The 12,650-nt window shown below is 39.5% G+C and overlaps 2 protein-coding genes across 4 annotated transcripts in view; one reads left to right on the forward strand and one right to left on the reverse strand.

Annotated features, from left to right (window-relative positions):
• LOC146406408 (uncharacterized) overlaps positions 1–6,552 on the forward strand; it is a 146,008-nt gene extending 139,456 nt beyond the window's left edge. Inside the window, exons 7-8 of one of the 2 annotated variants that reach the window (XR_014814573.1) lie at positions 2,428–2,811; positions 4,298–6,552. The gene's annotated coding sequence lies outside the window, so the exon portion shown is untranslated. The remainder of the gene's footprint in view (positions 1–2,427; positions 2,812–4,297) is intronic. The other variant, XR_014814575.1, reaches the window with a different exon arrangement.
• LOC102166069 (uncharacterized) overlaps positions 1–12,650 on the reverse strand; it is a 273,766-nt gene that overhangs the window by 80,238 nt on the left and 180,878 nt on the right. For both annotated transcript variants that reach the window (XR_014814629.1, XM_084975198.1), the window contains exon 3: positions 4,226–4,303. Coding sequence is in view for 1 of the 2 variants with exons in the window: in XM_084975198.1 (XP_084831324.1) it covers positions 4,226–4,303 (78 nt within the window). In the remaining variant the exon portion in view is untranslated. The remainder of the gene's footprint in view (positions 1–4,225; positions 4,304–12,650) is intronic.

Genomic DNA, 12,650 nt, shown 5'->3' on the forward strand with positions numbered 1-12,650 from the left:
TACTTGTTTTGCAAAGGAATTATGGGACCTGGATACTGAATGTTAAGCACCCATCTCTACATCACCTTAAAATTTTTTCCTGCCTACGAGCGTCTCAAAAGTAATTAGCTGCTGGATTTTGAAGTCCATCTGATATGTTCTTAGCAAAAGCAAAATACTACTGTGGTTTTCCTTTTCCCTAGAAAAAAAGGAAATTAGCGAGGCTTCAACTGATCAAAAATCCTTTCCTTGTCTTCTAGATTTTTATTTCTAATTCTGAAGAACAAGTGAAAAATTTAGCATGCCTATTTTATTTTATTATGTTTTTTGGGGGGTGCACCCACAGCATTTGGAAGTTCCAGGGTCAGGGATCAAATCCAAGCCACAGCTGCAACCTATACCACAGCTTTAGCAACACTGGATCCTTAACTCATTGCTCCTGGCCAGGAATGGAACTGGCACCTCTTTAGTGACCCAAGTGGCTGCAGGGACAATGCTGGATCCTTAACTTGCTATAGCACAGTGTCAAAAGTTTGAGTTCTTTTCCTTCTAAACAAGTTTTCCCTGGTTTCAAAATAATTATAATGACCTAAGATAAAAAAGAAATATATTGGCATTTCTTTGCTTTGAATTTGCTCAGTTTATTCATTTCTTTAAACAAATGTTTGCTAGTTGTGACATTGTGCCAACCGTGAGAGCCCTTGCCTTCCTCTAGTGAGAGTCAGGCAAATGGTGAGCTAAGTTGCCATGATAACACTAGAAGAATGAAAGCTCCATGGAGGCAAAGGATCTTTATCCATTTCTGTTTAGCAGCATATCCTAACCACCCAAGCCAGGACCTGACACACAGCAGCCACCTGAGAGATATTTGTTGAATGCTGCATGGATGTAACTAGGGCATAAACACAGGTCTAAGAGGCTATGGGTGGGGCAGACAGAGTTGGATTAAAACCTGAAAAGTCTTATAAGCCATGCCAAGGAATTTGAACTTGGATCAAAAGTGGTTGAATGATATTAAGCATGCAGGGGCTTTCAAAAAAAAAAGGTAGCTATATCTTTAAAAAAGATTCCTCTGGCTGAACTGTAGCTAATGGATTGAAGAAGAAGATGGGAACTGAAGAGGCCATTTAGGAGGCTGCACAAAAATCCAAGCAACACATAAATGACAGTGGCCAAAATTAAAATTAAAGTAAGAGGACAGAAATAAATAGGCATATTTTAAGTGATTTAAGGAGTTAAAATGATAAGACAGTGGCTGCTTAGAATGAACTAGGGGGAAGTCACTAAAAAGACAGAAGAGACAAGGACAAGACTCTGCTTCCCAGCCTTGGACAACAGAGTGGCTAGATGACATTTCCCAAGATGAGGAAAATGTATTTAGTAGGGAAGGTGGCAAGTTTATTTTTGGATATGCTAAGTTGTTTAAAGCATCAATTTGCTATATCCTGGGTTTCATACTGATTCCCTTTTCCTACATCCCCAAACTAGATTTGCACACATCCACTGCAAACAGACAAAACAAACTCAAGTACCTATCATAGTAGTTATGAGTGTACTTTGCTTATATATGACATAAATTGCATGAAAATATTCTTCTTCCCTCATAAAAGCATTTTTGAAATGCAAAGGTATACAAAGAGTAAACTATTTTTGAGTTAATCATTGTAACTATCCTGAGTTGTGCTAGTCAGTGAAAAGCATGATACCACAAACCAAGTCACAATAAATGATGTGCTATGCCCTTAAAGGGTTATTTATAAGTGTATCTGTATAGGTAAATATACTTCAGTATTTTTGCATTTATAGTTGTATGACATGCAGGGATGGAAGTTATAAGTTGAGTTGAATGTATATGTCTACATATGTTTTTGAATATAATATCATTTTAAATTTTTTCTGGTTTTTGGTTCTACAAAAGATATTAAAATAAAGATACAAAACGTACTCAAAATGAAAACATACAGAGTTCCTGTCGTGGCTCAGCAGTAGCCAACCTGACTGATATCCACGAGGAGGCAGGTTTGATCCCTGGATTTGCTCAGTGGGTTAAGGATCCAGCGCTTCTGTGAGCTGCGGTGTAGGTCACAGATGCAGCTCGGATCTGGCATTGCTATGGCTGTGGTGTAGGTTGGCAGCTGCAGCTCCAATTAGGAACCTCCATATGCTTTGGATGTGCCCCCCCCAAAAAAAGCAAACATATGTAAATAGACTCTTACTTTATCTTGGTAATTATGGGCAACAATTATTACTCAATTGATTAAAATTAATTGAGCTAGTAACAGAAATACTTAATATGTCACCTGTATTTCAAACTGTTTCCATTTATTGGATAATTAATCAATTTACTAAATTCTTATTCAAATATGTATATGTAAAGCTAATACAGTTTCTGAAATATAGCCAATCCATGCTGACATCAATGTCCTGATTGTTTTCTTTTATTTCTAGAAAGAACACAAGTGTCATGGCAATGCCAAGGCCACAGGTAGAGTCCAGGGGGTAGTGGCAGTTCCTCAGCTCACTAGAGATGCTGCCTTTGAGTGGCATGTCATTGTGGTGGCAGATGAACCATCTAGAAGGAAGCATTTTGCTTTGAAGAAGAACTCTGAGGGTTTTCAAACTAAATGTGAAGCTATGACTTCCAGTGAGTCTGTGTCCATTACTTTAATGTGGACATCAACATTTTTTTCCTCACCTGACTTAAACAGGACTCTGGAAGACCTGATGACTATGTTTGTGTATGTAAGAAGACTGAAGACAACCAAGCTGCACCATTGTATTTTAGAACATTCTGTGAAAAGTATAGCATTAATGTCCATGTACTACCAGCAGGTAAGAGAGCTATTAGAGAAGTGAATAGTAAGTACAGACTATGGAGTCACATCATATATGCTTCTCAGAGAGAGTTTGAGAGAAAGAATAACAGAAGTAGCATGTAGATATTTGTCCCCAGTCCAGTTAGTGAAAGTGAGCGTGAGACGGGAGATGGGAATCCAGAGTTGCCTCTGTTGATCTCAGCTCTCATGCCTTTGTGTGAACTTCTCACTACCCTACAAATGATTCTAGTGTTTAAAGATATTTTTCCTACTGTATAACCCTCTGTATTATATCCAAACCATGTTGTACACATAAGCACTTAGACATACATATTAGTGAAGAGGTTTGTGTGCACAGTACCATGAATGTTCTGCTTTAAAGACTTATTGGATTTAGAGCAACAGCATGGAAATCTGACTCCATGATATAGGCACATATAAATGGGAGCTGCAATGGGAGCCCCACTACTCGTGTTCCAAAAGCATTTTACTAATATGGCTTTGATACATCCTTCTAAGAGATAGAAACAACAAATGTGCACTTGCCATATTTCAGCAGGTGGCTTAGTTATCAAAACAAGGGGTCTGCATGATGGCAGATAATACAATAAAGGGAATGTATATACACATATATAAATACGGCTGGGTCATTTGCTATACACCAGAAATTGGCACGACATTGTGAATCGACTATACTTTAAAAAAGAGATAATTCTATATATGTCTGACCAGTTTAGGCTTCAGTGGGCATCTATGAATAAAATCTTGAAAATTTTGGGAAAACAAAACAAAATAAAACAAAAACAAGAGGTCTAAACCAAAGGGTACAACTCATTCTCATCAAGCAAGTCATGGTCAAGAGTCAGAATGTGTACTTACCAACTGGTTAATTTCCAGTTTGAGTAGTGGTGAGATCATCTCACTAGTTTTGGTTTTCATTGGACCAGTCTCATGTAAATAGGACTGACTGAATTTGATTCAGAATGATCAATGCCAATTTGATATACTACTGCTTTATTGTATTAGCCTAAATTGTGTGCAAAGCACCTTAGTGGGTTTCCAAATGCAGTTGTACCCCGGGCCTTGCTCTAGGTGAATCTGAATTCAATTATTTGCAAAGTGAATGGTGTTTTGAACATTTTATGGAAGTTAGCTTTTAAAATGCATTGCTTCTTATATCAGATAATTCTTAAGATAACTAACTCTCTGCTCCTTTATTTTTTCTTTAAATACAGATTTAATATATAGAATCTGTTTAAAGCAAGAACCTTTCTGTAGCTAACATCTTCTCTCTAGTCTTTTGGTGATTGTTTCTGGCAGACTGAACAGAATAATAACACTATATCACACTAATAATAACATTATCTTTATAACATGAAGAAGAGACCAAGTCGCAAATGGTTCTGGTTACCATTCCAAGAATTAGTCACCTGGTTCCTTAGTGGCTGGTAAGATGTCCTTGTTATCTGAATTCTGATTCAATGTTCTCTTCACTACTCCAGGGTCTGCTACAAAGAAGAAAGGGGAAATAAGTGTATGGAAAATGGAGAAGTGGCTGCTTCCACATGATATAGGAAAGCCTATTGATGGCTTTAAATTGTCTCATAAAGGGAAACACAGAGACTATACTAATAAACTCAGTGCCTAATGAGCATAACTACATCTTTTTGCAGCCTTGGGATTTTCCACAGTTTAATCTTTTGTGAAATAAAATGCACCATAATGGCTGTAACATACCACCCTTGAACAACTTCAGTTTTGGAGAAATACTTACTACATTTGTCTTCATAAAAATAATTCTGGACATATCTCTTTTACCTGAATGCTAGTATTTAAGGAAAGAGTCTGTTCGCATTTTTATGAATATGAATATGACATGAAATATTGATCTGTTTTAACTTAATAATGTAAAAGATGGTGCTCTAAGGGCCCAGTATCCTATTTTTTCCTACTTAACCTGAAGCAATATTAAGAGGAAATTCAACCTGACATTCTTTAATATACTTAAAACATAAGATAAAGAAAGCAATGAAAATGTAGCAAAGAACAAGCTCCTCTCATTCAGGAACAAAGGAGTAAACAGAGCCTGACAGAATCTGGTGGTTGTTCTACAAGGACTAGTTTTAGGAGAAAAAAAAATCAACCAGGTAAAATGTATTTTCTTACTGCAGCATACCTGCTTGATTGCTGACAATCCGTAATCTCTCGTAAGATTTTCTGAATAAATTATCCTCACTTTGTTTGAAAAAGAAGTTTAACATATATTTAAACAGGGCAGTTTTGTGGTGGAGAGGAACTGTGCTGAGCTATGCGTTATACTAATGGCATTGGGTGTAGAATGAGTCATCATGGTTTTTATTTATTCATTCATCCTTAGATCCTTTTAAAAGTCTCCAAGGCCCTAATGACCATCATCATTATCATCAGTAAAAACTGCTTTCTGGTGAAAAGGCAATAGGCATTAAATTTAGAGGCAGCATTAAATTATCAGTAAAAAGGAATTGAAATAATACTGCATGCTTATTCCAGGACACAATACATCGAAAGTTCACACAGCACAGTCAGGTACTCTTCTTTGGAAAATCTGAGATTAAGTTGTCCTCTTCTCCTTTACAAGGTAATATCATTTGACTCAGGAGAAAATAAAATATAGGACAATTCCTTTCCAGCATTGAATTTTGGAAGTCAAAAGTATCAGTCATAAGAAGGTTCTTAATTAATAATAAAATTTTAAGAATTATCAGTATCAAAACTTTATTTTGATCCTTTCCTCTACCCACTATAGTTCCTCAGATGTATTAAATAAACACTGTCTAGTGAGTGAAAAAAAATCTGTGAGAAGTGTTTTGAACTAAACCTTAAGTACTTTCTGTCTCAGAAGTATTTTAAATATTCCATTGTCATTCAGCAAACATAATAGAGGCTTTACTTCCCTGTGTAATCTCCAGCAAAAGAACTAAAGCTAATTTCAAAGGGTCAAATCCCACTCGTTTGGGGATGAATTTAGTGTGTTATCTGAAAACAGGGAAAGTTACTGCCTAGTGATTAATCCAGAGGGTCGTAATGCTTGGCTGTCCCTATCCATCCCCTTCCTCATAATCCCACCACAATTTGGGCAGTAGATGCAGTTATGAAGTTATCATGAAGAGAGCAGACCAGAGAAGATGACTTCATTCCAACATTGTAGGTGAGTGCAAAGTGTTCTGAATTTGGAGCAAGGCTGTTAGAAATCATTTTCTGCTGTAAATGGACCAGTCCCTTAAACTCTCCATCTAAGCATAGGGTTGTCGGATTTCTGATTTTGAAGCAAGTGGACAGGTATTTGAACTTTCTGCTTTATAAAGACACACAAAACGCCATCAGACATAAAACCCCATTATAAAGCAAAAGAAATAATACCCTGTGATGTAAAATATAACTTTTAGTACAGGCTATTGGTAAATTTTCCATCTCTATGAATATGGCTCTTTTTAATTTGATCAAACAGTTTTTTAATCCAGAGTGACAGAACTGGCAATTTCTTCAAAGCTGCATTCAGTGTCCTTTTTTATAAAATGAAAATGCTAACAAGGTGAACTGAGATGACATATATGAAAGTGTTCTTATTCATTGTTAAGTATTGTACAAATGCAAATTGTCCTTGTGTTTGCTGCTATTCTTCTGAGATTCATAATAGCTCTAAAAAAGATATCACTGGGGTTTCACTCTGTATCACATTCTCTAATAAACAGGATTTTGTTTGCCACTATATTTAAAAGCATAGTTTAAAGACACATTTAGTTTTATTGTTGGTCTTTATAAATGAATTTTCCTAATCCAGGCCTATACTGAAATAGAGGTCCTCAAAGAGAACTGACTTCCATTCACACTCCTAATGGCTCCTTAGTACTTCTAAAAAGACGGAAAATAGGAGTTCGCATTGTGGTTCAGCAGGTTAAGAACACAACATAGTGTCCGTGAGGATGTGGATTCGATCCCTGGCCTCATTCAGTGGGTTAAGGATCCAGCGTTGCCATAAACTGTGGCATAGATCACAGATTCAGCTCAGATGTAGTATTGCTGTGGCTGTGGTGTAGGCCAGCAGCTGTAGCTCTGATTTGACCCCTAGCCCAGGAATTTCCATATGCCATATGCCTCATGCCACACTGTGGCCCTAAGAAGAAAAAAAGAAAAAAAATGGAAAATATTTCCTTCTTTGATTAGAACCTTTCCTTCTATTGCCATTTGCAAAGAGGCTTATTTCCCTTAAACTCCTCTTTCTCATTGCTTGAGAGGGATAGGATTTCCAAGGTCTAGTGGGCCTGGGCTTCTCTTACTAGAGCAGACTGGCCAGTGCCTTTTCCCAGGTAGCAGACTTATGACAGGCTCGCTCTTGGGAAAAGAGACCTGCAATTCGATGTTTTCCAATATTCTTTTCATTGGGATTCTTAACATCAGAATCCCAGCATTTCCTCTTTTTTTTTTTTTTTTAACCCAATGAATGGTATTACATTAAGAGTTGTACAATGATCATCACAACCCAATTTTATAGCATTTCCTTCCCAAACCCCCAGCCTATCCTCCCACCCCCTAACCTGTCTCCTTTGGAAACCATAAGTTTTCAAAGTCTGTGAGTCAGTATCTGTTCTGCAAAGAGGTTCATTGTGTCCTATTTTTAGATTGCACATGTGATAGCACATGATGTTGGTGTCTGTCTAACTTCACTTAGCATGATAATTTCTAGGTCCATCCATGTTGCTGCAAATGCCATAATTTCTTTCCTTTTAATGGCCGAGTAATATTCCATTGTATATATGTACCCCATCTTCTTTATCCACTCCTCTGTCGATAGACTTTTAGGTTGCTTCCATGTCTTGGCTTTTGCATATAGGGCTACAGTGAACACTGGGGTACATGTATCTTTTCAAGTCATGGTTTTCTCTGGAGTGGGATTGCTGGCTCAAATGGTAATTCTATTTTTAGTTTTTTGAGGAATCTCCATAGTGTTTTCCTCAGTGATTGCACCAATTTACAATCCTACCAACAGTGTAAGAGGGTTCCCTTTTCTCAACACTCTCTTCAGCATTTATTGTCTGTAGACTTTTTGATGATGGCCATTCTGGCTGGTGTAAGGTGGTACCGCATAGTAGTTTTGATTTGCATTTTTCTAATAATGAGTGATGTCGAACATCTTTCCTTGTGTTTTTTGGCATTTCCTCATTTTTTTAAAGGAACTTTGAACAAAGTGTAGAGAGGGCTTCTTTCTGCATTCTTCCCCATACACTGGAGTGTTATTATCTTTTTTGTGGTTTTTGTTATGTTTATTGGCATGATTGGGTTTTTCGGGTGCTGAAACCCAGGAATTACCCATTATTGTCTTTTTTAGCTCTATAAAATGTTAATGGGGGCATAAGTGAGATGTATTTCTGTGATTAATGGTTTGGGGCTGGAAAAATTATTCTTAATTACTGATTTCAAATGTGAAATAATGCCCCATTTTGTCATCAATTTTAGTGTGTGTTAAGAATCCAGTCTATAAAAGTCCTCTTAATGATGTTTTGACAGTAATTGGATTATTTTTTTACTATAAGACTCAAAGTTATTTGAGATGAGATGTGTAATAGACTTTGTAGACACATAGAACTTTACTAAACTCTGGAAGTTTCTGAACAGCTCAGAGCTTTCTAAATCTTATATGTGCTTCAGTCTTCTGAAGTAAAATTGCAGTTCTGCAATTTAGGTGTTTCAGAATTTTAGGCTAAGATTAGCTGGCTAGGTAGACTTCAGTCTTCAAATTACTGATCATAGTGACTTAACCAAACATGTTTAAACTAATTAAAGGTTTAAGCTGTGTTTGCAGTTAAAATAACCTCTGAGCTCAGCATTTGGTTTATTTTACCATACTAGGAGCATGGCAAAAGAATCCTCAAAATAGAATGAGTGCTGGCAAATTCAATTTAATTCAGAATCTACAAGTATATGTATATAGAACTGAAATTAATTTGTAGAACAATTTGAGTTTCAATCTCTGTGGTTATGAGACTTGAAACTCTGAAAAACAAAGAGTATTTATTATTATTGATATACTTGAAAAGTTCCCCACTAATCCTACCCTGCTTGGCAGATTTTTACATGGTTTTAAAAAAAGTTCTTCTCTCCAAAATTAATTTTAGTTTCCTATCAGTAAATCAAAGGGTATTTTCTGCCAGAGTGAACCATGTAAGATGAAGTGTTGTTTCAACTGCACAAAACTCAGAATTCAACTTAACAAAATTTACTGTGATACAAAGATTAGTAACCCCTTCCCACTTGTAAGTCTTATGAAAGTGTTAGACTGAGGGTTTAACTCAGTTTGTATGGCTACTGTGTGGGGGCAATACTAGTCATCTTAATACTAATCTGGAAGTTGGCCTATAAAGCATTTATCAACCATTCCTTTACTCATGATGAAAGACAATTCTTATTTTAAGCCCAGATAAGAAAAATTTAAACATAACATTTTTTTCTTTGCCTGTTTGGGCCTCCTCCCTCCCCTGTAATGTGCCCTGTTGTATGGTCAGGCCACTCAAGTTGGCCCTTCTCTTGCTCTCTGCACAGCTCCTGCTTGACCAGGCCCTGCTTCTGATCCTTTTAATCATAGCGCTTAATTAGTAACTGCCTACGTGCTTGCTCTCTGCCCTAGCTGTTGGTTTCCCTGGTAACTGATGAGCCAACCTGAGTTCCCTTCCCCCTATAAATGGTAGCCTCCTCTTCAGAGTAGGGGGGGTTGCGGCTGTGTTCTGTTCTGTGTCGTACATAGCACTATGTCTCTCCAGGACCTTTGCCTCTGACAAGTAAGATCCCCTGTCCATTAAACCATTGAGGTCTCCATCGCTGACTCTAGGATCTTTCTTTGGTCTTGACGCAGGACAACTACAAGACTGGCAGGCCTGCAGGGTGCCGCCCAACAGTTGGCAAGCCAGCTAGGAGGCCAAGAAAGCTCCCATGAGTGCCAGGATGTCAGAAAATAAGAAGGGGAAACAAAGTTGGTGGCCTATGCCCGACCATCCACCAGCGGCTGAATGGGGCCCTGTAGCAGCTGAATATAATGAGAGAAGTCTTTTCTTGTTCATTGTATTGATGATGTTTGTGGCTCATCTGACTGCACAGGGATGGCTGGTCAATACAGACAAAATGCAAGGACCTGGATTATCTATCAAATACTTAGGTGTTATTGGCTTGGGCAAGGCAAGTATACCTCCAACTCACCCCCCTTAAACAATTACAGACACAGGCATTAGGAATATTAACCTGGGGTCAAGCTTGTGAATTGGATGTGGCCAGCTACCAGGAAGGGTTGGGTTGACACCTGTGGCAACAGCAAAGTAATGAGTACCCTTGGGCTTCTGGTGCCAGCTCTGGAAGCGGGCAGAGCCCCAATGCAGCATGATGGACAACAGCTACATGCTGTCTGCAGTGTGTTACAACAGGTGGAAGACATTACCAAAGGCCCACCTGAGTCATTGAGCCACACAAAAAACATGAGCGGCATAAGGGACCCCACCCACTCATGGTGGACATTGATAGCAACCAAGGAACCCGCTTTACCGTCCCTGAAGTTCAGGAATGGGCCAGTAAAAGTGCCACACACTGGTATTTTCACTGGTTCTACAATCGCACTGCTGCCAGGCTCATGGAGAGGATGAATGGACTACTTAGACAATTATGAGATGGGACAGCCCCTGTTCACTCGACGTGTGAACCAGAGTCTAACTCAAGCTCTATCAACTACAACCAAACATCCCAGGAGCAATCATCCCAGTCTCAATCATGTTAACCTAGAGGCAACTAGTCAATGCCAAGTTCAGCTGTTGACCACCGAAGGACTGTTGCTAACTCTCAGAAAGGACAATAACTCACTTTGGGCCTTACTGCAGGATCTACCCTCAGGAGAGCACACTGTAAAATGGCCCTGGGACTGACAGGTAAGTGCCAGGCGGTTTGGGGTTTGCTACCTCATGAGGAATAGGATTAGAAAGGGACTAAGAGTTGTTCCTGTTGTGGCTCAGTGGGTTAAGGACCCAATGTTGTCTCTGTGAGGATGTGGGTACAATCCCTGCCTTAGCTCAGTGGGTTAAGGATCTGGTATTGCTGTGCCTGTGGCATAGGGCAGCAGCTGCAGCTCTGATTCAGCCCTGTTCTTGAAAACTTCCACATGCCATGGGTGTGGCCCTAAAAAGAAAAAAAGAGAGAGAGAAAGAATGAAGGGGACTTAGAGGCCTCGCCTGTCTTCTACCTGCCCCAGCTAAACTACTAAGGTAATTAATCAGGCTCCTATTGGAGAAAGGCACCATTATATTAACCCTGTGTTCTGTTGTTACACTGCCACTCCAGTGTCTGGCACTGGCTGTGGGGACTGGGAGTGGCCAAGTGAGGTGGTACTATGGGCCAGCACAAAACCACAGATGGGGCGGGTATTATCTCACAATGCTGTTACTGCTTGTATTTTGCTTAATGGTCATAATTTTCCTGTATTGCACCTGATAAACACCTTACATGTGGTCTGTAGTCTGTTCATGGCCTGGGTGTCGATGGTGGCGTCACTGGGAAATGAGTCTGACTGTAGAATCTATACAGGGATTCCATGGTTGTGTTCTTCTGGACTCCCATGAAATAAGCGACTGGATAAGCACCTGGCTTACCCTTAATACTCTGTAGCTGCTGGTCTTTGTATTGCATTTGTGGTATTTGGTGGCAGTGCACCTCTATATACCCGACCCACGGTATTGTCGAAGAGGGGCCAGCCAAGGTTATAAGAGTCATGCAGGGTCAGTATGGGGTGGAGTGTATGGCAAGGCCATTCAGTTGGCTGTTCTCTTGTTCCTTGTACATCCCCTGCTCTACGAGGCCCTGCTTCACTCACATGACTATCCAATCCTCTTTAATTACAAGGTTTAATTAGTAACTGCCTACACACTGGCCCCTTGCTGCAGCCGTTGGTTCCCCTAGTAACTAATGAGCCAATAAATGATAGCCTCCTTCTCCTCCAAGTAGCAAAGATTGCTGCCATGTCCTGCCTGCTATCGGCAGTATATGGTAGGGTGTCTCTCCGGGACCTTTTCCTCTGACATGGGGAGGAAGTCTTACAATAAACCATTGATGTCTCTATCACTGTCTTGGGCTCTTTCTTAGGTCTTGAGGCTGGGCAACTACAAGGCTGGCAGGCCTGCAGTGTGCAGCCCAACAGTTGTGCATGTTCATTAGCCAGACCTCACCAATGGCAGAAATAACTGCTCAGCCATAATGATCAATTTATATTTCTGGCACTAGCCATGTAACTCTGTAGAAGATACCATTCCTTTCTCAATCCTATAAGGGGTCATAATGACCTACCACTTGCTTTTGTACATGAATAACTTTATTACAATGCCTATATATTATTTCCTATAAAGATAGTAATTTGTGTGGAACAGACTGGGTCAGACAACCTGGGGAAATACTGGGCTGCACCTAGCAGAAGTTCTTAGCTTAAATACTTATGACCTTATTAATGTTACTAGCTATATCGCTTGTATTCTGCCTATTTTACATTATTGTTTCTTGTATTACCAAATGTGTGACTGAGCCGCCAATACAAACAACGATGACTAGACAACTTGAGACAATTGACTAAATATTTATCTATAAGATCAGTGGTTGTGGAGTTCCCATCGTGGTGCAGTGGTTAATGAATCCGACTAGGAACCATAGGTTGCAGGTTCGATCCCTGCCCTCGCTCAGTGGGTTAAGGATCCGGCGTTGCCGTGCGCTGTGGTATAGGTCGCAGACGCGGCTCCGATTCCGTGTTGCTGTGGCTCTGGTGTAGGCCAGCGGCTACAGCTCCGATTCAACCTCTAG

Source organism: Sus scrofa, chromosome 1 (assembly GCF_054392235.1).
Source record: "Sus scrofa isolate SSC_HxYL_T2T_F1_AM1 chromosome 1, Sscrofa_HxYL_maternal_Yorkshire_Landrace_v2.0, whole genome shotgun sequence".
Lineage (NCBI taxonomy): Eukaryota > Metazoa > Chordata > Mammalia > Artiodactyla > Suidae > Sus > Sus scrofa.